At 48.9% G+C, this 24,213-nt stretch overlaps 1 protein-coding gene across 1 annotated transcript in view; it reads left to right on the plus strand.

The window, feature by feature from the left end:
• LOC147700911 (uncharacterized) overlaps positions 1 to 24,213 on the plus strand; it is a 140,834-nt gene that overhangs the window by 84,909 nt on the left and 31,712 nt on the right. The window contains exon 4 of the mRNA XM_086929768.1: positions 6,802 to 6,908. Within this exon, the coding sequence (XP_086785894.1) occupies positions 6,802 to 6,908 (107 nt within the window). The remainder of the gene's footprint in view (positions 1 to 6,801; positions 6,909 to 24,213) is intronic.

The following is a 24,213-nucleotide window of genomic DNA, read 5'->3' on the forward strand; positions in this document are numbered from 1 at the left end:
CACGAGTGGGAACTTCATCTATAAGTTCTTCATCCGTTCTTTTAAACATGGGGACAACCTCTGATAGACCTCTTCACCACCCACGACAACGCAAAATGCCCACACTTCGCCGCCAGATACCCACACCCATTGTCCAAAGGCAATGCGATATGGATGAACTGGTCAGGACTATTTGCGTACGCTTTTCCTCCTCTCCCAATGATTCCTTTACTAGTACGCAAGATGCAACAGCACTCGCTTACGCTCATACTAGTAGCTCCGACGTGGGCCAGACAACCGTGGTATACCACACTGCTACAGCTATTTGTGGTACCACATTAAAGACTACATCCACATCTATTAACTCAGAACCATGGAGAGATCAGGCACCCGGACCCAGCTCAGCTCAACCTAGCAATCTGGCTCCTGAAGTCATAGAGTTTGGTTATCTTAAACTCCCTCGAGTGCATGAATGTTATCAAAGACGCCAGGTGTCCCACCACTAGAGCATGTTAGGCTGCTAAGTGGAAACGTTTTGTAATATACTGTCAAAACAACAATATAAATGCCCTAGATGTGTCCATTCAACACATTATAGGCTATTTATTACACCTTCAAAAGTGTAATTTAGCCTACACATCTATCAGGTTGCACCTAGCTGCCATTGCAGCTTACTTACAAAACAGACAACATCTGTCTCTTTTTAGAGTACCAGCTATTAAAGCTTTCATGGAAGGTCTCAAAAGAATAATACTTCCAAGAATACCACCTTCACCTGTGTGGAACTTAAATATAGTGCTCACACGTCTCATAGGACCTCCATTTGAAACTTTACATAAATGCGAATTGCAATTTCTCACATGGAAAGTGGCTTTCCTAGTAGCCATTACTTCTCTAAGAAGAGTTAGTGAAATGCAAGCATTTACCATTCAAGAACCCTTTCTGCAAATGCACCACAATAAGGTTGTTCTTCGTACAAACCCTAAATTCCTTCCCAAAGTCATTTCGCCATTCCATCTAAACCAATCAGTGTAACTGCCTGTTTTCTTCTCGCAGCCACAAACGGTAGCAGAAAGAGCTCTGCACACCCTAGATGTCAAAAGAGCATTACTGTACTACATAGAAAGAACACAAAGCTTTAGGAAAACAAAACAGGTTTTTGTATCTTTTTCACCACCGCATAAAGGCAATCCAATATCAAAATCTGGTATTGCCAGGTGGATTGTGAAGTGTATCCAAATATGTTATCATAAAGCCAAACGTACACTAACAATTCCTCCAAAAGCCCATTCTACAAGGAAAATGGGGGCTTCCATGGCATTCTTAGGGAACATTCCCTTAGAAGACATATGCAAAGCAGCTACATGGTCTACACCGCACACATTCACAAAACACTATTGTGTAGATGTGCAAACAAAGCAACAAGCCACTGTAGGCCAGGCTGTACTTAAAACACTATGTCAAACAACTGCAACAGATACGGGTGGTCACCGCTAAGGTGGGTACTGCTATATAATCTATGCACAGTGTGTAATCTGCAGCTCATATGCCTCGAACAGAAAATGCTACCTACCAGTATGCATCTGTTCTTGGCATGTAGAGCTGCAGAGTTACACACGCCCACCCGCCTCCTTTATCTGTTCCAGTGTTATCTACTTTAGATACAAACACACATGGTCATCACTATCTCTTTAGCTCCATCACTTCCCTATGGCGAAAAACAATCTGGGGATGGAGCCAGCCGCGGTGCGTCCATTGGGGCATAGGGGCGTAGCCCCACTAAGCCTGGACGCACCGTGGCAAGTTGTAAGCTATATAATAAACATTCTTCAATTAGCACCACAGCGCAGCGCGGGACACAGGACTCAGAGGGATAATTTACGGTGCGGTCCGGAGTGTGCAGGGGGTGGGGGTGGGGCTGCTGGGCTGCTGCTGCTGCTCTCAGGCCAGCAGCACACTGTGTGCATGAGGAATACTGGGCTGTGACTTGCCCGAGCAAGGGCCGATGCGCTGACAAACAGTTCAGGCTTTCGAGAGGGTCAGAAGGGGCCGGGGTGCTGCTTCAGCCGGGCCCCGGGTTTTTCAAAGGTTGCCAGGGCGAGTACACAATGTGCCCCCCTAGCCAATCCTGGTGCTGCATGCACCGCCAGGATTGGCTGGTCCACCACGCAACATCCATTATTGGATGCCGCGCGTGGGTGGGGGCAGAGTGGCAGACAATGCTCAGCCTTGTGGATAGATCTGGCCAATCACTGTGTGACTTCAGCATGAAGCCAGCAGTGATTGGCCATTCATTCGGGACGCTCGCGCCGTGACGTTGTGTAAGTTACTGTTTCTGTTTCTATTCTAACAACAGAACAGAACTTAGTGTCGTCGCCGACTCGCCGCCACGTGCAGTGTGACTAGAGCCAGCAGCCGCCTGAGCCCAGCAGCAGACGTCCGACTCCAGTCCGACGACGGTGTCCACACCCCGGTCACCACACAACAGAGCAGAGTCACATTGTCACGGTCAGACTCGTCACAGTTGAATCACTACACTGAGTGAGACACAGGTAGGTGTGCAGCGTGCTGCGATGATGCCACATCTCATTGGAGATCGTCTCCATCGACCGTCGTCTATGCCACATGTAAGGTTGCCAGCTGAGCCGAGGCAGCCGGCATGGAGGTTCAGAAAAGTCAGGCTGTGTCTCTGAGGTCAATAAACCTGGTGTGTCTGTCTGTGTCATCAAGCACGCCAAGGCCCAGGCCTCCACAGCAGGCGAGAACGTGGAAGATGTGCCAAGAGCCCAGAAGAAAGGAGCCAGCCCATCCTGCACACTAGTAGCAAGCCCCGCACACTCCGTCCCATTCGCCTTATGTGCTAGTTCCGTCTCTTTGGAGTATCATTGTGAATGGCCGGCTGTCCCAGAGTATATGTCTCCTTGTTCCATTGTCCGTGTGGAGTCGCACTCACACTTCCTTTCTGTCTTTCTCTTCCTCGCCCTTTCTTGGTCTTCCTTTTTCTCCCCTTCTCTCTCGGTTCTTAATTTACTGTTTCAGTCCCTGTACGTCATCACTGAAAGTAATAGTCTCTCACTTTGTGCTTTTTGTGAGGAGAGGTGGTGTGGACAGATGGATGCACTTGTTGTGCCGCACGGCAACAAAGTTCGCTTCTGTTTGCACTAACCCACAACGGAGCTTTGTGGTGTCGGTCTTTGCTCACTCTTTGTGGCCAACAAATACGTATCCTATTTGTTTTTATCTGTGTCCCTTATCTTTGCTTAACACTACACGGGAGACCACCAGTCCAGGAAAGATTAAACATCCCCAACTTCACGGCTGCAGCCGGGCCTTCTTGCGCACCCTCGAAAGATAACGTGACACGTTCGTGCACACAACCTTCCTCACCACTGCAGGAAACGAGGGGGATCCATTCGAAACCCTGATCGGGCAGCCGTTATTGAGCAGGTTCCGAGTAGATGTCCGACCCAGTGAAATATGCTGAATGTGTCTCAGTTCCATTTGCTGACACGGGACACATTCAGCAGGGCCGCATGGTGTCTGCTTTCTATTTCAAGTAGCAAGATAGGCGTTGAAGAGAAGGCCGCACTCCTTCACCTACCTTAATGTGCAGAGTCTAGGCTCATAAAGCACAAATGGGGAAGTCAGGAGTATTCGGGAGAACGGGGGTGTAAGTCCCGTCTTTGTTTTCAGTACATTCCAACATAAAGATTATAAAAAATCCTAGGTAAAATAAACCGCACCAACTAAAGTGGTATTTTGTCTTCCAGAGAACCAAAGCAGTGATCTTTTATTGGTTTTTTTTTTTTTTTTACAGAAATTGCAGCTGCTTGAGCCCCGAGTATATGCTTCGCGCTACTGACTGAGCAATTGTTCACTGTTGGCTTAGTTAACACGCCATTGTTGTGATGTCATGACTCATGTGCTTGCTAGCTACCCCATGCGGGTTTAAGTTTGTCATGTGCTTGCTACCCCATGCGTGTTGAAGTCAATGTGTTGAGCAACAGGGAGAGTGCTTCGATAAGGGAAGTAAAGTAGGCAAATTTTACCATCTTACGCCTTAAGAAGCATCAGCATTGATAGTCTTGGATGCTGGCCAGGTCCGACTGAGAGTTCCTCTGAAAAATCGTCAAGTGGAATTACTAGAGAGGATATTTATAGTAATTGTCAGATGTCAGCTTTTTTTGAGTCAAGGTTTGAATGAAGTGAGATAAGGTCAGTGAGATAAGGTCTGGTCTTATCTAGGTTGGTATATTATTCCAAATCTGGGAGTGCAGCCTGAGAAAAAGCAGGAGTAAATGGTCCTGTTGCAGTGATTGGTTTCTAGGTGTAAATATTTGGTGCTCCAGAGTTGCATTTGGCTTCCTGACAAAGTTAGATTCTTCATTAGGTAGTGTGTTTTGTTTCACCTAAACACTATCACCTGTGTGGAAAGACATATGTGATAAAGTCACATGCATTCTAATGGAAACGTGGTAAAGGTAAGGCGTGGTTCCCAATGCTTTGTGAAGGCTGTTTCCCAACTGCTGTGCAACTTCTTCTACTCTTAGAGCTGAGATTTTCATGAAAGTCTTATAGTCTGAATTCAGCACCTGAGCATAATAGGACAGAATGTATGAAGCTCTGTGGTTATACTGAATAAGCAGCTACCTATGTTATGACATCTATTAATGTAATAACTGCACTTTCACAATTGCTTTATTAACCTTTCTGCTTTCTCAAATTTGCTTGAAAATGCATGATTTTTCTTCTTTTTTTTTTCAAAATTTTCCCCCTTTTGGGGTTCGGGCTGCTCGCTGCGCTCGCTCGCTACGGTGCTGTATGCAAATCACTTTGCGCCCCACCACTTTCAAATGTCACCCATCGCCCCTGGATGGAGCTGATGCCCATGCGCAGTATCACCCAAAGGAGGAGTCACCTATCTCGTGACTTCCAAAGACTTTAATACAACAAAAACAAACTGCAAACATCCGGGCCCAACACTAGGTGGCCATCTATGCACAGTGTGTAGCTCTACATGCCAAGAACAGATGCATACTGGCAAGTAGCATTTTCCTTTTGTTACCTCAAATTGCAGCATCACTTCATCATAAGCATAATGTAAAATAGATACATTGAAGAAAACAATGTGCATGTTTCCATGTCTGTAGTACCCACATTGACGCCAAAGTAAAATCCAGCAAATGAATCTAACACTCGCATCAGCATCAGCTCGCCTACAGGGATACAATTTGAAAGACCGAAAAGTTGCAATGTAAAGCCCCTCTAGGACATTGCCTGGATGCAGGCATGCTAATTAGCAAGCGCTGAAAGACCAGCGCGGCCGCGAAAGTTAAAGCGGCGTGCTTTAATGAGGTTTCAGTGGAGCGTGGCCAGAAGTCCATGTACCGCGTTTACCTTGCAGGAGCGAGCAGCGGCAGGCGCAATAATTGCTAACTGATGGCGCCGCTGCTCGCTCCCGCAAGGCAAATGCCGCACATGCACGAGGGCCCATTGGAAACAGTGCAGAACATACACGAGTTTCCACAAAAGCCCGGATTGATTTGAAGAGGTCCCTCCAAAGCAGTGCTTGCGCGCTGTGTAGGCGAGTTGGCGAGACCTAAAAAAAAGGGACCAATACAACAATTTCGGACCCAACCACTAGATGGTGGAATAATGCACAGCATGGAATCGAGAAAATTCTTCAAGTTGCAAAACTACACCGACAGATATGAAACTATAAGTTTTGGCAAAAATAAATGTGTTAAAAAATAACCTGTATATTAGAAAACTTGTAATTTTGCGTTTATCTGCAATTAATTGTGCAATCATCCAACTGTTTACATTTTTCTAGCAAACTTTAACCAAAGCCGTAGACATGATCATGAAGTAACCAGATTCATGTTAAAATTCCCAGAAGAAAAACGTCTTATTGAAAACACAACGGTACCTTTGAAGTAATCAGATAATCATCCTAAAGTCATCAGGAACAATCTCATCTTTTAAAATAATCGGATACTCCTTTTCAAGTCATCCTTATAACATCATGAATAATGACACCTTGTGAAGTCATCATTTACTAATTTTTAAGTCATCCTCAAATCATCAGCTTTTCTGATGACTTCAAGAGCGTGATGATTTCTGATGATGTGAAAATTACTTCTAATGTAGTTGGATGATCACCAGATGACTCTAAGATGGCTTCTAAAGTAATTGTGTTTTACCTGGATAGCCCAGATTCAACATGTTCGGTAAAGCGCCAGAGGTATGGTATTTGGCTGGCAATCGAGGCTGGAGGGCAAACCCTTCAACCACACCCTAGCAAGGTCTAAAGATATGGGCACAATCTAGAGACGAGGGCTTATCGCAGTGCTCCATTCCTCCGAGGGCCCTTGAGCCGCTGTCTTTGATGTGCCTTGTGGAGGTCCGGTGATGTGGGTTATCTCTGCGGGCTACCTCTGGGGACAGCAAATGTGGTCATAAAGCGCAGGCATCTAATGGCCACTCTAATCAGTATCGTTTCAGAGAAGGGGGGCATGCAGCAAGTCAGGTTAGGCCAGGGCCCCTCTCAACAATGGCTACTTGTAATATTTAATGCAATTCAATAACATTGTCTATGAATATAATTGCCCAAATTAATGTGTCAAACAAAGCAACGTAAAAGTTATTGTATTACACCTGATTTTCCCACCCTATATCACCACTGTCCTTGCGCGGTATTAAGAGTATTCTAAATTAATTTTGGAAAGTTCTTTGCCGATCTGTGCACTGATTCCATTGAGCCATTTTACTCAGACCTGATGCGCATGTTTAGCAAGTCAATTTCTTTGTTCTTATTTACAGAATGTCATGCTGCGTTACAAAGGGGATTATAATCACTGGATTGGCTTGAGGAGGTATAACAAGACTTATCCATGGATCTGGGTCAGTGGCACCAAATTCACCAACTGGTAAGTCCCTGGTTTGCTTATTGCGTTGCCAGACATTTTCAGTCACTAATCCTATTGTGAAGCTAATCACAAACCAACTTTTAGCCTAAAGCTACTACCTTTGTTGAAAACAAACTCTCACACAGACACCCCTCTACTGTCTACAACACCACATTCTTTGAGATTCTGCTCCTGTAAAGGGTCTGTATAAAGCTGGTGCAATGTCAAACACGACCAAAAAAGAGACCAGCATTGTAAAAGCTATTAAGTGTGGACTTTGCTACCTATGTTTGTGGTATAATGTTTTATTGTTTATTTTAGCAAACATATGCAAGATAATTGAAGTCAATAAAAGTAATAAATGCTGCAACATGAATGTGGACATTATGAGCTTGCAGTGAGAAAATGAGTAACAAGCTTAAAAGAGCAGCAGGTGGCCACCTTGGAACTAAATTGTGCATTTTTGTTTTACTGTTCCAATAAAGCCAAGTGATTTATTACACACACAGGCAAAGCTGAACACGACTCAACAAATTACAAATACTTTTGAAATTTGAGTTCGGAAAACAATATGCAGCCTCCCTCCACCCAACCCCCCTAAAATAAAGTCTGGGCATAAAACTCTGCTTTGCTCGTGGAGTTTGCAGAATTCAGCAACTCTGCGTTCTGCGGAGAACACGGAGGTACTGATAAACTCTGGAACGAATCAGAGTTGTTTTATTTTTTATTTTTTGTTACCTCACTCGAAATGTCCTTTCATGCGCACGCCCTGCTAGGCGCAAAAGATTTTCAGACCTGTATACAGGAACCTCCATTTGCTAGCCGGCCGCATGCTTCCACAAGATTTTGCGGTCGCCAACTCGTCATTTGGGTTTGCCAGAGACTTCTGGCGGATGTTTTCTGCTGTACGCGATCCCGAATGTGCAGAATCTACCACAGCTGAAATCTGGGGAAGACTCTCCTCGAGAAGCCTCAAAATCTTCCTGAAATGACGATTTGGAGTGAACCTCCTCAAACGGACATTTGGCGTTGGCTTTTTTGGGAAATGAGTCCTTTAAAAAAACACATTTTTAAACCTTTTTTTCCAACTGGAAGGAAGTGCCCCAGAGTCTCAAATGTCCTGTTCCTGTTCAGAAAGCTCCTTCCAATGCTTTGTCCATCTCCTGGTCACTTTTCATTTGGATCTGAAGCTGTATGGATCACTCTGTGTCTGCTGCATATACCATTGAATTTAAGGACTTTGTGTTTGAGATTTCACATGTAAGTTGAAAAACTGAAGGGGTTTGTTTGAATGGGGCCATGCACCTGGATATATTTATATTTTTAGTTGATTTTTTTAATTTTATTGTGATGGGTGGCCAGTAGTTTTTGTAGGCACCTAGTTATTTCTCTGTTATTTTTCTTCTTTTATAAAGAAAGCGCTTAGAGATTTTAGCACTTAGAGACCTCTGGGTGATAAGGCGCTCTACAAGTGTATGATAACATAACATAAAGGAAAAATGTTACACAGTTCACTACATGTTCTCCATGTTATTTAAAATAAATTTGCAATATTGATTTAATTCACTATGTGGCCTAGTCTGTCAATGGGCCTTCCAGCCAGTTGGCCCAGTGCTAGTCATGAGTGCATGAAACAACCTTTTCTGTGGTGTTTGTTGCATTGAAACATTTAGGCCATGAATTAAAATACAAAATGTGTTTTTTGTTATTTTTGGGGCGGGGGAAGTTTTGTGATATTTCATGTTTTCTTTCTCGTGCAAACAGTGTAGGTGGGTAATGCCTCTGGAGGATGTGTGTTGTAAATATTTTTAGCCCTGTTGATTGTTTTTGGAATTGCTGAATTAATGCTGTGTTCCCTTTGTTACCAATGCCTGTGTGTGTGTGTGCGTGTGTGTGTGTGTGTGGGTGTGGGTGTGTTCGCCATAGACCCTCATTTGGGTTTGTTTCCCATGTGGCCGGGGGCCATTTTGTATAGTCCGTATCCATAGGCCTGCATGCGTTCTTTGTTTTCTATGCTTCCTGCTTGTTGCTTTTGACCCTGTGGCTAGCGGCTTTTGCCCTATGTCTGCATATAATTGTTGTGACCATGCTTTTTGCTGGTTGTTGTTGGTTTGTTTGCACTTGAGTTTTCTTCCTTTGTAAAGGAAACATGTGGCATAGTTTAGTACATTTCCTCCATGTTTTTTAATACATTTGCTGTATTCTTTTAATGCACTATGTGGCCTAGACTGCCAATGGAATGGGCCTTCCAGCCAGTAGGCCCAGTGTTAGCCATGGGTGCATGAAAAACAACTCGCCTAAGTCTGAGAGTGAGACACGCCACTAGACAGGGCTAGGGAAAAGGAAGGTTTTTGAAAGCCTTAGAATTATGGAGTCAACAGAACACCCTTGCAGTGAGTATATAATTAATTGTCCATCAGCAAGCAATATGACTTTCCACCGCCTACCACTGCCACTGGCTCACCCCCTATAGCTGCCTATCTGCAGACTGGCTTGGTGGTCGGTGCGGCTAGAAAAACAACTCCAACTCCAACGACATCACCCCCTCCCAAGCCCTCTGCGACTCCCTAGCTTCCTTCTTCCACAACAAAATCGCTGACATCCACAACAGCTTCGACAACCGACCCGGAGACCAACCCACCCAACCTGCTGCAGGACCTTCACCCCCCTTGAACATCCTTAACGACTGGAACCCAATCTCCACTGAGGACACCATCCCCCTGATGAACTCCATCCACTCAGGATCCCCAACTGACCCATGCCCTCACCACATCTTCAACAAAGCAAACTCCATCATAGCACCACACCTCCGAGATGTCATCAACTGCTCCCTCAACTCCACCACCTTCCCGGAAAGCTGGAAACACGCTGAACTCAGCGCCCTTCTGAAAAAACCCACAGCTGACCCCACCGAACTCAAAAACTACCGCCCCATCTCGCTTCTTCCATTCCCGGCCAAAGTCATCGAGAAAGCTGTCAACAACCAGCTCGCCACCTTCCTCGAAACCAACAAATCCCTCGACTCCTCACAGTCCGGCTTCCGAGCCAAACACAGCACTGAGACCGCCCTCGTCGCAGCAACAGACGACATTCGAACCCTACTGGACAATGGAGACACAGTCGCCCTCATCCTCCTCGACCTCTCCGCTGCCTTCGACACAGTCTGTCATAGCACCCTTCTACAGCGCCTAAGACACGTCGGAATCCAAGGAACAGCATTGGAATGGATCACCTCATTCCTCACCCGAAGAACCCAGAGAGTCCGCCTCCCACAATTCAAGTCAGAGGCCTCTGAAGTCATCTGCGGCGTGCCTCAAGGATCGTCACTCAGCCCCACCCTCTTCATCGTTTACATGAGCCCCCTTGCGGCCATCGCTGGCCAACACAATCTCAACATCATCTCCTATGCTGACGACACTCAACTGATCCTCTCACTCACCAAAGACCCTAACACCGCCAAAACCAACTTACACGAAGGAATGAAAGAACTAGCCGAGTTGATGAAGCACAGCCGTCTGAAACTGAACTCAGACAAAACAGAAGTCCTCATCCTAGGCACCTCCTCCTCCGCCTGGGATGACTCTTGGTGGCCTGAGGCCCTTGGAAAAGCACCCACCCCGACGGACCACGCATGAAACCTGGGCGTCATCCTGGACTCCTCACTCTCGATGACCAGACAAGTCAACGCCGTTTCATCATCCTGCTTCAACATTCTTCGCATGCTCAAAAAAACATTTCGCTGGATCCCCACCGAAACTAGAAAAACGGTCACCCACGTACTGGTCACGAGCCGCCTGGACTACGGAAACACCCTATACGCAGGTACCACCGTTAAACTCCAGAAAAAACTCCAACGCATCCAGAACGCTTCAGCCAGGCTCATACTAGACATCCCGCGCAAAGAACACATCTCTGATCACCTGAAAAACCTCCACTGGCTCCCCGTCAATAAGAGGATTACTTTCCGCCTCCTGACCCACGCTCACAAAGCACTTTACGACCTTGGACCCGAATGCCTCAACACACGACTCTCCTTCTACACGCCCCCCCGCCAGCTGTGATCTTCCAACCAAGCCCTTGTTATCGTACCTCGCATCAACAAAACCACCATGGGGGGTAGATCCTTCTCCTACCTGGCAGCTAAGACCTGGAACTCACTTCCCACTCACCTTCGTCTCACTCAGAACCACCTAGCATTCAGAAAGCAACTTAAAACTTGGATATTCGACAAGTAGTTCCCCACCCTTCTTCAAGCGCCTGAGACCCTCTGGGTATATAGCGCGCTATATAAATAATTTGACTTGACTTGACTTGACTCACCCTATAAAAAAGATATTTATAGCAAAATACAACTACACATATTACTACAGTTTGGTTACAGTATCTTCTGTCAAATAACAGGTTGGATATTTTGTTGGTGGCAATTTTTGAAACGCCTCAAAACAAGCTGTAATGCAATGGCTGAGCTATTGATGAATCTGAATTCTTGAGAAAAAGTGAGAGGTCAACTGGACATATCGTCTTGGTTGGTGTTGGACTTGGCCCTTCTGGCAGGTTCACCCCTAAACTTTTAGCTTTTTGAATGTGAATTGGTGGTAGTGATTTTTGGTTTCTGCGCACTTTCACTGTGTCCCAGTGGAAAGTGCGTGCGCACTCTGAGTGCGTGGAGTAAGGTTGGCCTGCCCTCCCATAGGAATGCATAGGGAATGTCTGTGTCCCTGGTAATTCCTGATGCGTGAGGTGTGCAGGCTCGAGTTTGGTATGTGCGGACTTGTGTGATTGACTGCTGCGCAATGATGTGTGCGGCGTAAATGTGTCTAGTGTGGAAGTGCCACTTCTAGACATGGGTGTGCATGTGCAGTGAGTGTGCTGGCATGTGATTGGCTGGAGCTGGCTGGTGAGCCTGGCTCCAGGAGTCTGGATGGGTCTGCTCCGGTGGTGAGTGTTGAGATTAGCATGCTGATGTGAGGGAGGGGTGCACCTGGGTCCTGAATAGGGCTGGGCTTTCCCCACACAATGCTGGCTCCGCCCCCTGTGGTGCATCTAATGTCCCTAGCCCTGCCAGTGAATAGAGTGAGGGGCTGAGCACATCAAGAGTGCTCACAAACCAGCTGAGACTGGTTTTTCCCCTCACCCTGAGCAAAGACAAAGGAATGCTGGATATAAAAAAAGGGGCTGTGTCCCCACACAGGCTGTTCTGTTCTTTCCTGATCCTACTGGGGGGGGATGCTGCTGCTGGGCGCCAGGAGGAACCGCCACTTGGGACTGCCTTCCTGCCTGGAGTGCCCAGTGAGCTGGCCCCTGGGCCCAGCCTTGCCCCCCCCCCCCAATCTTGCTGCAGTCCTGGGAGGACTTTCTTCTGGACCTGTGGACCTTTACTTGTGACCCAGTGCTGGGAGCGCTTTACTTTCACCCATAGCGCCTAGGAGCACTTTTATGTCCGCTAGCGCCGGGGAGCGCTTTATTTGCTAAGGCCGGTGCCCACCCAGCATTCCTTGCATGCTGTGCGGTGGAGCGAAGCAGCGTGGGTGCCCACTCCGCTCATTGCCGCACTTTCTCAGCCCAACCGGCATTTGCCCCACTGGATTTCTGTCCTGCGGGTGCCCATGCCGCACTCTGCTGCTTTCAAGCCGCTTCCGGCAACAGAGGTATGCCGCGAACAAAGGCGTCGCCCGCCAGAAGCGTACACCAGGGTACGGCCCCAGTACGCCACGAACGTATGCCTGAGGAGTACAAAAACGCCCCATCCTTTGCTTTTCTCCCTTGCAGGATGTACCGCCTTAATCCTTTGGCAGTACCCCTCACACCAGCCTGCAGTGACCGGAGTACGCGTCTCACGCGGGATGGGTGAGACTCGGTAGTCTCCTGTGCCGGTGATCCTACGAGGCGCACAGAAGCGCTACGAGGCGCTCAGGCCTCCACGCACAGCGCACCCAAGTGCCAGAGAGTGCTCTCGAGCCCCCAGAGAGGGGGGGGCTCCACCAGCGGGCACTATCCTTCTCTAGAGCCACAGAGAAACCTATTTCGAGCCCCCAGGAGGGGGGCTCCAGCGTAGCGGTGGATTTGTGAAAACTGAGCCATGAGGCTCAGAGGGCGCGGTGCGGTTCCGAGCCCACCAGAGTTCCGGGGGCATCCTTTCTCTGAGTCCCCAAGGGGGGACTCCTACGATTTCAGCGCCACAGTTGTTTACAGAGCCCCGAGAGGCTCAGTGCCACAGTTGTTTCCAGAACCCCGAGAGGCTCAAGGGGCACCTTTCTTCAGTGGTTGAGCAGCCCTGGAAGGCAGTGGGCCGCTCCCACCTTGCCCCACACTGTGTTAGAGCCACGAGGGCTCCAGGGGCATACCTTGTTCAGAGCCACGGAGGCTCCAAGGGCATACTTTGTTCAGAGCCTATGAGGCTCAAATGTTAGCCCCATCATTTTATCTACAGCTGCCCAGCACTTAGTGGGCAGCTGCTACGTTTAGGCCCCTGACTTTGGGACACAGGCCTAGCCCCAACAAGGCCAGTTGGCCTGGGTACAGTCACAGGTGGTGACTTATGTGAGTGCTGCGCAATTGTTCCTGCACCTCTGAATGGGTTTTGATGAGTCGTGTGCCTTGCTGCACCACTGAAGGTATATTTCTGCCTCATGTGTTTTTCTCCTACACCTCCTGAATGTTGTGATGCATCATGTGTAATGTTCCTATGTCTATACCCCTAAATGTATGGTGATACTTAGGTGGTTGTTTTTCTCCTAGTATAGGTGTTGCTAGTGAGGTCCTGGTTCCCTGCTTGACCTTTTCCTAAGGTGGTTAGGGTTGCGTAGGTGGTACTTACCTGTTACCAGTAGTTACTGGTTGTGCGCTCTATTCTCTATTTTGTGCTACAGTAATTTTATATTTTATGTTCTAAGTGCTAATTTCTACAAGTATTCTAAAATCTACAAGTGCATATTCCTGACAGTGGTCCAGGTGGCCCTGTCCTGTACATATCCCCTGTAAATTCTGCCTGTGCCTGTTGGCACATTGTAAAGTGTGTGTTTTTATCTAATGTGTTTTGGTATAATACAATGGCTATTTTTATATATAACCTTGTGTGGAGTTTCCTTTGTGGTGGGCCTTGGGTGTTGTTGCTGGGTGCGCGCACAAACACTTAACCTACATAGCCTCCGAGTTTAGCCTTACTGGTCATGTCACGTTACCATGGGGGTGAGCAGGGGTTATCTTGGCGTGTAACTCCCCTGCCCTAACTTAGAGTGGTGGTCTCTGACTGACTTTGGCGCAAGCATTGGCCAGCCAGAGATCCCATTTCTAACATTGGTGGCAGGCGGTGAGGATCCGGATTTGTGTTTGCGTTGTGCCGCAGTGGCAACTGGCCACACTACAAAACTCTGCATTTTAGATGACCACATTTTGGGGATTATTGTTTTTTTTTAAGTTCCATATTTCTTCTCCTAAAGGTATCATTGTGTAATGGTGTCCAGTACATTTGTTCCCCGCCCTGCGCGCAGAGTTGGTACCTGTGTCACGTGTGGTCAGGTTGAGGAATCGGGTGTGGTAGAAACTGCCTTACCAGTCCGAGGGGGGGGGTTGTGTGTGGATGAATGGTGCGTGGCACTAGACAAGTGAGTGTGAGTTCTCTGGGATAGGGAGCTTGCTGAATCCTTGAGAATTGTGTGCTCCTTTTAAGCTCAGACCCCTAGGTTCCCTGTGTAATCTTTTCTCTAGAACGTCCGCCAAAATGGAACCTGCTTTTGATTTAGGTGATCTAGCTTGGTACAGTATGCAGGAGTTGGAAAGGTTCTGTAGAGAGAGAGACATAGGGGTGGGTGAGTCAGACACTCTGTACGAACTTAGGAGCCACCTGATCCTATGGTATAAGAATCAAAGGGATCTTGAGCGCAGTAAGGAAAGGGCCCGGGCCTCACGCCATGAGGGTGGTGGGTCAGTGGGGAGCCCTGAAGATTCTAAAGAAGAGGGAGAAGATGACAGTACCTGGACGCCAGTAGAGAGTAGAGACCCCATAGATCGGGAGTCCCTTGCTGGGTCCAGCGTAGGAGGCAGCGCCTCATCCCTTTCCCTGTTCCCAGAGGAGTGGGAAGATAGGAGGAAAGAAAGGGAGCACCAGCTGGCCTTAGAAAAGCTCAGGTTAGAGCATGCCCAGGCTATGGCGCAGCTGGAGGTTAAGAAGCAACAGCTAGAGACTGAGAGGGTCTTGGTGCATGAGAGGATAGAGGAGGCTGAGAGGGCCTCCACCAGAGGCAAAGTAGCTCTGGAGGGTAGACTATCCCCCGCGCGCAGTTGTAGTTTACTGGACTCCCCTGGGAGGGTTGAGTCCAGTGGTGGCAGCTATATAAAGCCCAGTGCAAGAAGTCCCATTCCCAGTTCCAAAAGTATGATACCTGTTTTCCAAGAGGAGGAGTTAAGGTTGAAATTCAGGGGCAGTAGGAAACTGTCTCACCAGTTTTGGGAAGATTTTGAGGATGAATGTTGTGGGACACTGTTTGATTGGGTACATGTTCACACGGAAGATGATTTTGATGTATTGTTCAGAATGATTGTCAAAGAGCACCTGCTCAGTTGTTGTTCACCAGGGTTGCGCCAACACCTGTTGGGGTGTGGATTGTCTGAGGCAAGTGAGCTTGCAGATGAAGCAGACCGCTGGGAAAGTGCTAGAGGTTCTCTAGAGTCATTATGGAGTGATTCCAAAAGTAGTGGTTCAGGTATCTTCCAGCCCAGCGTGGTTGAAGAGGCTCTGTGTAGCCCAGCTAGGTCCCAGGATAGTGAGGAGGGTGCAGGGGCTTACTGCCTGGCACAGTGGAACAGGAGTAAGTGGGTGACCGAGGGTCCCCAGACGCATGAAGCCCTGCCTCAGGGCTTGGATGGTTTCTGTAGGGAACACCAGGTTGGGGACCTAGGCTGTCCTGTTACTCCATTTGAGGAAGATCTCCTAGTGAGTAGAGGACCTGGAGCGTCTGTAAACAGAGCTCCAGTGGTTCTAGAGTCTGGCAGTACCGCTCCGGTAGGGAGGGTACAGGAGTCCAGCGTGAGGAGTGATTGGGGGATGAGTTCCCCAGTGGAAGAACCAGTGGGTCAGGGACTACCCAGTTGGGCGAGGTTCCCATGTAATGACCATGGTGACACCACTTCTGTTCTGGGGGATCTTCGCGCACTGTCAGGTGGACAGGGGACGGGAGATCTGCGCCAGACAGACAGTCACACAACATATGTGTCATTTGTTAGCCTCAGGGGGATGGTGTGTAAATCCCCTGAAGACCTGGAGGGCCAGGCAATTATTCCACCAAAGGTTCTAGACCATAGGTTGGAAGGCCAGGTTCAGGATCTGCCTGACCTGGAGGCAAGGACGACTGTAATCCGTGTCCTGACCAGTTCTTCTTCCAGAGGTACCGCCCCAGTTGGTAGGGAGCAGGACTCTGTAAGGGGGTGCAGCGGGTGGGAGAGCCCACCTCTGACCCCGGTGCAACCTGAGGGGTTAAACCCTGGGTTGGAATGGCATTCTAGGTGTACCCCTCGCCGGAGGAGGAGGAACCCTAGGAGAAGAGGTAGGGGGAGGAGAGCCTTCCCTGAGACTCCTGGTCCGCCTGAGGTTGTAGACCATAGGCTGGAGAACCAGTGGCAGTCTAGTCCTGTCCTGCAGACAGGAAGAGTGGAAAATGGCTATTATGTTCCAGGTGTTCCTACCCCCACTCTGTGAATAGGCAAGGACCAGTGGCACCTGGGTGGCCCATGGCCTGGTCTTGACCGCGGACAGCTTTGGAGTATCAGTGGGGTAGCCCAGTTGGTCCAGACAGTGGTGTTAGAAGGAACCCCATGGGTTCACCGTGGCATACAACAGGAGGGTGTCCTTGCAGTTGCGGGCCCACGTCCGTGTTCTATCGGCCCAAGCAGGGAAGCCCATCACGGTGGTGATTGGTCTGCCCTGCGTTTTGGCTGGAAGGGGGTTGTTTTGGACTTGGCCCTTCTGGCAGGTTCACCCCTAAACTTTTTGCTTTTTGAATGTGAATTGGTGGTAGTGATTTTTGGTTTCTGCGCACTTTCACTGTGTCCCAGTGGAAAGTGCGTGCGCACTCTGAGTGCGTGGAGTAAGGTTGGCCTGCCCTCCCATAGGAATGCATAGGGAATGACTGTGTCCCTGGTAGTTCCTGATGCGTGAGGTGTGCAGGCTCTAGTTTGGTATGTGCGAACTCGTGTGATTGAATGCTGCGCAATGATGTGTGCGGCGTGAATGTGTCTAGTGTGGAAGTGCCACTTCTAGACATGAGTGTGCGTGTGCAGTATGTGTGCTGGCGTGTGATTGGCTGGAGTTGGCTGGTGAGCCTGGCTCCAGGAGTCTGGATGGGTCTGCCCCGGTGGGGAGTGTTGAGATTAGCATGCTGATGTGAGGGAGGGGTGCACCTGGGTCCTGAATAGGGCTGGGCTTTCCCCACACAATGCTGGCTCCGCCCCCTGTGGTGCATCTAATGTCACTAGCCCTGCCAGTGAATAGAGTGAGGGGCTGAGCACATCAAGAGTGCTCACAAACCAGCTGCTACTGGTTTTTCCCCCTCACCCTGAGCAAAGACAAAGGAATGCTGGATATAAAAAAGGGGCTGTGTCCTCACACAGGCTGTTCTGTTCTTTCCTGATCCTACTGGGGGGGGAGGGGGAGGAATGCTGATGCTGGGCGCCAGGAGGAACCGCCACTTAGGACTGCCTTCCTGCCTGGAGGGTCCAGTGAGCTGGCCCCTGGGCCCAGCCTTGCCCCCCCCCCAATCTTGCTGCAGTCCTAGGAGGACTTTGTTGTGGACCTGTGGACCTTTACTTGTGACCCAGCACTGGGAGCGCTTTACTTTCACCCCTAGCGCCTGGGAGCACTTTTTGGGGCCAGAAGAGCCATCGGCTGGGAAACTTTTGGTACTGGGAGGCCCTCCAGCTCCCTCACCCGCCTCAGCCCTCTTCTTGCCTCTGGATGCTGATGAAAGACTTAAAGACGAAAAAAGAATGGTGGTAAATAAACAATCTCTCCGAAAATATTTTTCGGCTGGAAAAGGCAATTGAAATTATCCAGTATTAGGGTATTTTTCATAGATTCACATGCGTGAATCGTTCCCAGTCGTCTGGATGGGAGTCCCCGGTACAAAAGTAATGTCTCATTAGACATAAAGAGTAATAGGCCAAGGGTCTCACATTAGTAACATATCCATGCCCTTTTGTAGAAAGAACCGAACTTCGGAGAAGAGCCAATCCGATACCACCACCCTCTGGAACCTTCCTGGAAAGAGCTCTAGTCCCTCAGATATTCTACCACACATCGTGCTAAGGGAGTCTCCACTAAGCTCTGCTCAGCTTTCCTTGTTTTCTGGATTTCCAGTGTTTTTTTTTCAGAATTCCTTCTTCTGTGTGAAGTTCTCAGGTTCTTCATGGCAGATACTCCTAAAAAAGGCGTTTTTAGGCCCTGTGCTCCCTGTGGTAAGAAGAGACTTCATGTCAACACAAGGACTGTCTCTACTGCCTTTACCCGGATCACTCCTCAAAGGACTGTAAGGTATGTCGTACCTTTTCTTCTAAAACCCTCAAAGACAGGGAGGGACGCCTCTTTACTTGGCTGCAGGGGCTTAAAGATAAAGACCAAGCCGTATCTTCTGAGGAGAGTGAGGGCTCCTCCAAGTCTTCACGTTCCTCTCAGAAAAGACCCCGAGTGGCCTCTCCAGGACCTTCATCCCAGCCACCTCAAAAGAAGCCACACAAAAAGCCTTCAATGGCACATCCTAAGGCTCTACCGGCAAAGGTCTCTCCTCAGGAGGTTCTTCATTCCTTTTAAGAAGCCTGTTTCCACCTCATTGACGACGACCTTGTCGACGGTGGCTTTGACGATGAGGAAATCTCCATCTACATCTTTGACTGTAACCTTGTCGACGACGACAGTCTCAACATCTGTCGTGTCTTCAACTTTGTCCAGGTCGACGATGACAACTTCATTGTCGATGGCTGGTAAGTCTGTGTAGTCGATGATAAAAATAAAGAAATCGTCGTCGACGTCAAAACCAGCGTCGACGCTACGATCGCCGGCGAGAGTGTCAACGTCTGAGTCTGCGTCAACGAGTACTGTTCCGTCGACGTCTACCCCGTCGACGACGAGGGCTTCGTCGACTATGACAGCACCGTCGACAACGATACCGTAGACGAGGACTCCATCGACGACAACACGTCGAAGACAGCTCCGTCGACGGGAGTTCCGTTGACGTTACCAACCATGGTACCCGTCGACGCCTCTCCGTCGACGACTACTCCATCGACGGGCTCGTCGACAACAGAACCCAAGCTACACAGTGCATATGTCCACCTCAGGATTACAAAACGCACACTGACACCTGCCCTGACTTTCCATAGTAGGGTCGAACCTTTGTCTCCAGCTCACCTCTTGGAGGAGGAAGATTCTGACGATGGCAGTATGTTCCGAACTGAGACAAGCCCACCTGAACTTCACGCCAAGTACCACAACAGCTCGGACTATGAGGACCAGGAGGACCAGGGGGATTACCCTGATAGGTGCCATCCACCTCCACCTCCTATGGTTTGCCTACCTGCATCCCTGGTTTCTGATCTCCAGTTTCTAATCACTGACTATAAGCAGAGGTTTACAACTTAGGCTACATCTCCTCCTCCTCCTCCAGTAGTCTCAGCCACCAAGACCACAGCCTTCACCCCTATTTTACAGCCTGAAACCTACCACATCACTGCCTCTGCCTTCCACAGATGATGAGGACCCACATGAGGAAGGGGAACTTCACGATTCCTAATCAACGCATGATGAGTGGGATGATTATGTAATCCCCTGTCCAGCATCCCTGGTGCCTTCTCAAGCTGACTCACCTCCTGAGGATAACTGGGGTTTCCATTTCATCCTGAGAAGAGCGGCTCAGCGTTACAGATACCTATTCTTTTACAACAGGATTGCTTTCTTTATGACTTTAATGGACCTTTTAAAAGGTCTGTCAGATCTATACCTATTATTGACTATATATGGGATCAGGGCGTAAAGATTATGCACAACCCTTCTTCTCTACCCCAAACCCGACTGAGTCATCTCACAAGCCGCTCAGCGGAAATCCAAAAATCCTTCCGCTCCGCTAGCCGCTCCTCCAGACAAGGAAGATAGACGGCTTGATAATATTGGGAAACGTTTCTCGTCATTGTCAGCATTCACAGTGTGTGCATTCAACTCCTTGGCACTGTTAGGGCGCTATAACAGACTGATGTGGGCGGACATTGCTCCATATCTCGGGGCCTTGCCGGGCGATTCGAAGGAAGAAGCAAAGAAGATCTTGCTGGAAGGCGAAAGTTCGGCATCCGAAATCATCGATTGTAAGATGCATATCGCCTCTATTGTCTTCTGCCAAATGGTCGGCACTGCAGTATTACGGCGCCAAGGTTGGCTAATGGCCACTTCATTCCGGCCGGAAGTACAAACTAAAATTCTTGACATGCCCAAAGACGGTCAGATTCTTTTCGCCTCACATATCGATGAAGCAATTCAGGGAATAAAAAAAGGATACCAACACGGCCAGGGCTTTGGATACCCTTCAATTAAAAAAACCCTCCTTTTCGTAGCTCAAGAGGAAGGGGACAGTCTTCTTCGAGAGGACACTACCAACACTACCGATCTTCCTACTCTTCTCTTTCTGGATTCACTATGCTGTGCATTATTCTGCCATCTAGTTGTTGGGTCTGGATTGTAGTCTTTATTTCTCTTTTTTTTTTTCGTGGCCCTGTTGGGCGTCAACATCCCACCATTTGGTGTCCTTGGTGACATTGGTGCGCTTCCGCCGAAGCTCCCACCTTTGGTCGCCATCTTCAGATTATTTTTTCCGCCGTTGTGTCAGGATTGTTGCTGAAGAGTTCCTGATTTTTGGAAGAAGAATCAAGAAAACCGAAGATATTTGACAAAAAATCAAGTTTTTTAACTACAGATCAGGAACCCGGAGTGACCTTGAAGTGAGAATGTGCTCACAGGGGGCTCCCTTAGATGGACAAACACCTTTAAGTTTTGTACCAATTACCACCACAAGTACGCCCAGAAGGATCAGCATCCAGTCTGGAACCTCTGCCTGTCGCTCGACCACAGAAGCGAAGGCTGCAACGCCTGCCCGGAGTTTACACCAAAGACCCTCAGAATAAGGGCGATGCAGAGAAGGGCGAACCACAAAATGCATGGGCTGGGGCCACCTCCGTCGCTGCGAGACTTGGGCCTCGCCAGTGGAGAAGAGGAGAACATTGCCAAAGGACTGCACGGTTCGAAGGACTGCACGGTCATCAAGGGCCATAAGAAAACGTCGAAGGAGGTAAGGGAATCGTCGACCCCTAAGCACCCAAGCGACGCTCGAAAGAGTGTAGCAAAAGCCCAGAGCAACAGTCCTAGAGGTCAAGCTAAGTCCTCAAGAGGAGCTCTGTCGCCAAAAACATTTGACGAAAGCTACAGCCTCCAGGAACAGTCAGCCGAGCGGATCCTCCAAAAAGGACTCCCAATTGGCAAAAACCCTCAAAGATGTCGAAGGTTGCCCTCGAGAATAACTTCGGCGCCGAGGACAACAGGGCGGACATTGTCGTCGACGTCCTCGAAGAGAAGCGCTTCAACACTCGACGCCAAACAGGCCGCCGAGATGGAGTTGAAGAGGAGGCTCTAGGCCGAAATGGCGAGGATCCTACAGCGGAAGAAGGACTTCAACGAGAAGATGAGTCAATACACTATCCTACCGAAACCCGCGCTCTAAGTCGAAAGGCACAACGAAGACGCAGAACCGCCGAAAAGGCCCGAACCAGTCGAGGAACTGGGCGAGGAAGACTACTACTTTGAGGGAGAAGGTGACGAAGATCTGCAATCCTACCGGGACTCGTCGTCCTCGGAGGCACAAGACGTGGAATGGCCAGATCTCGATGCCGAATCACCGGAAGAGAGCGTAGACACTTACCCTTCGAGGCCTTTGCCGCCAGACGACCTAGGGATCTACGACATGGTGGTGCAGAAGGCTGCACAGACTTATGGGGTAAAAATGGAGGAGGAGAAGCCAAAGGCATGTTTCCTCCTGGAAACTCTACTGCCTCAACAGACTAGGAGCCAATTCCTGTCCATGCTCTCAAGTGTGCTGGACGAGGGAAGAAAGGCCTTTAAGGAACCAGCAGTATGCAAAGTTGTGATACCTAGAACCGAAAAAAAGTACAAACATTCTTCAAAGGACCCTGCATACATTCAAGGGTCAGTGCCAGCCGACTCCATAATTGCAGTAATGGCTAGGAAGAGGGCTAATGTTCCCACAAATGCTGGGCCACCTTCAGACAAGGTGAATAGGAGTATGGATCGCACAGGGAGAAAGGTCGAGAGAAATGCAGCAATACACTGGTGCATCGCAAATTCCAACGCACTGCTTAACAGTCACGCATTCCAACACTGGGATGAAGTGGGGCAACTCCTGAAGCACCTACCAGATCAGTACCAGCAAAGAGCTGCTCACCTGGTAGAGTAAGGAAAGAACTTGGCGAACACATGCCTCAAATTGCCACTGGATGCTGCAGAAACATCAAGTAGGCTAATGATGGTAGGAGTAACTGAGAGGAGACACGAATGGCTCAGAATTTCAGGATTCAAGCCAGAGGTACAAAGTTACATCTTAAATACACCCTTTAATGGAAAGCAACTGTTCGGTACACCAGTGAACGGCAAGTTGACGCAGCTCAAGAAGGACAACGAGACAGCAAGGTTCATGGGAGCGCTTCAGTTCAGGGGAATGAGAAGAGGCACACCCACAAGGAGGCCAGGTGGCAGAAGCGGAGGCAACGTACCAACCACATTGCACCAAACATTCCAGCAAGGCTACCAAGGGAACAACCAAGGCCAGCAGCAGCAAGGTCAGCAGCAGCAAAGCTGGCAGTACCAACCCTGGGGACAGTCCTTTCGAGGGCGCGGAAACTGAACAGGACAGACACGGAGGGGAGGACAACAGCCCTCAGTCTGGCATCATGCCCCCATCCTCGCAACACCTCAGGGTGGGCAGAAAGACAGAAAGAGAAGATGCAGCCAAACGTTCAACGAAAAACAGTACCTCGAACACTCAACACTGGTAGGGGAAATGTAATGTAAATGTAAATTGATACTTGTATAGCGCACTACTCACCCGCAAGGGTCTCAAGGCGCTTGTACGAACCCCGCTGTGGAACCTATCCTGGCTTTCCCTGTGAGGCGTCCACTCCTGTGCACCACCAAGGTTTAGGCCAGGCATCCTTAGCGTTGTGGGGGCCGTTGTGGAGATTAAGCAAGCTATTGCCCAGAGTTGCAGAGTGGGACTCCATGATTGGAATAGGCACCGAGGCGAGAATTATCAGGTCCGTGGAATTTTGAGCCCAAGACCCGCCGAGGCGGGGAATTGAACCCTGGTCCCGGGCTAGACCTCTGCATCAGGGTCTGCAGCTCTAATCATTGAGCCACACTTCTCCATACAGGACTTCATGCAGGAATGGAGGAAGGTCACATCTGACAAATGGATCCTAAACTTCATACAAAACGGATACTGCATAGAGTTAGAAAGACAACCTCCGAACAAAAAAACCAAGAAGAAAGGCACACTCAGCAAAGGAGCTCTCGCTCTTGCAGCTAGAGGCACAGGAATTGCTCAGCTAAGAGGTAATAGAAGTGGTACTGCAAAACCAAAGCAACAAGGGGGTTTATTCCACTTACTTCCTGGTACCAAATGTGGACGAAACACTAAGACCTAGCCTAGATCTGAGGTTCCTGAACAGATTCATAAGAACTCAAAAAATCAAGATGACCTCCCTACAAGAGGTAATACCACAAATACAGCAAGGAGACTTCATGGCTACTATAGATTTAAAGGACTCAAACTTACACATTCCCATCAACCACAAACACAAGTGCCTACTAAGGTTTGTGATCCACCAAAACCACTACCAGTTTACAGTACTGGCATTCGGCCTGAAATCCGCACCAAGGGCGTTTATAAAATGCCTAGCAGCTGTTTCAGCACACCTATGAAGGCAGGAGATACATGTATACCCCTATCTCGACGACTGGCTCATAAAGGCAAGTTTGTACGATCAATGCAAACTAGACATCCAGCAGGTCATACTAACACTGACCAAGCTGGGCTTCTCAATTTATTGGGAGAAATTGTCAACAGAGTCAGAGCAAAACAAGATATTCTTAGGGGCAGAGATCGACACCATACAAGGCAAAGTGTTCCCCAGCAGGAAGAGAACTTTGGCGATACTGAAGAAGACACGTCATTACCGCAAGGGGCAACTTCTGATAGTGAGGACGGTGAGCAAGCTGATGGGA

Source organism: Lissotriton vulgaris, chromosome 7 (genome assembly GCF_964263255.1).
Source record: "Lissotriton vulgaris chromosome 7, aLisVul1.2, whole genome shotgun sequence".
Classification (NCBI taxonomy): Eukaryota; Metazoa; Chordata; class Amphibia; order Caudata; family Salamandridae; genus Lissotriton; species Lissotriton vulgaris.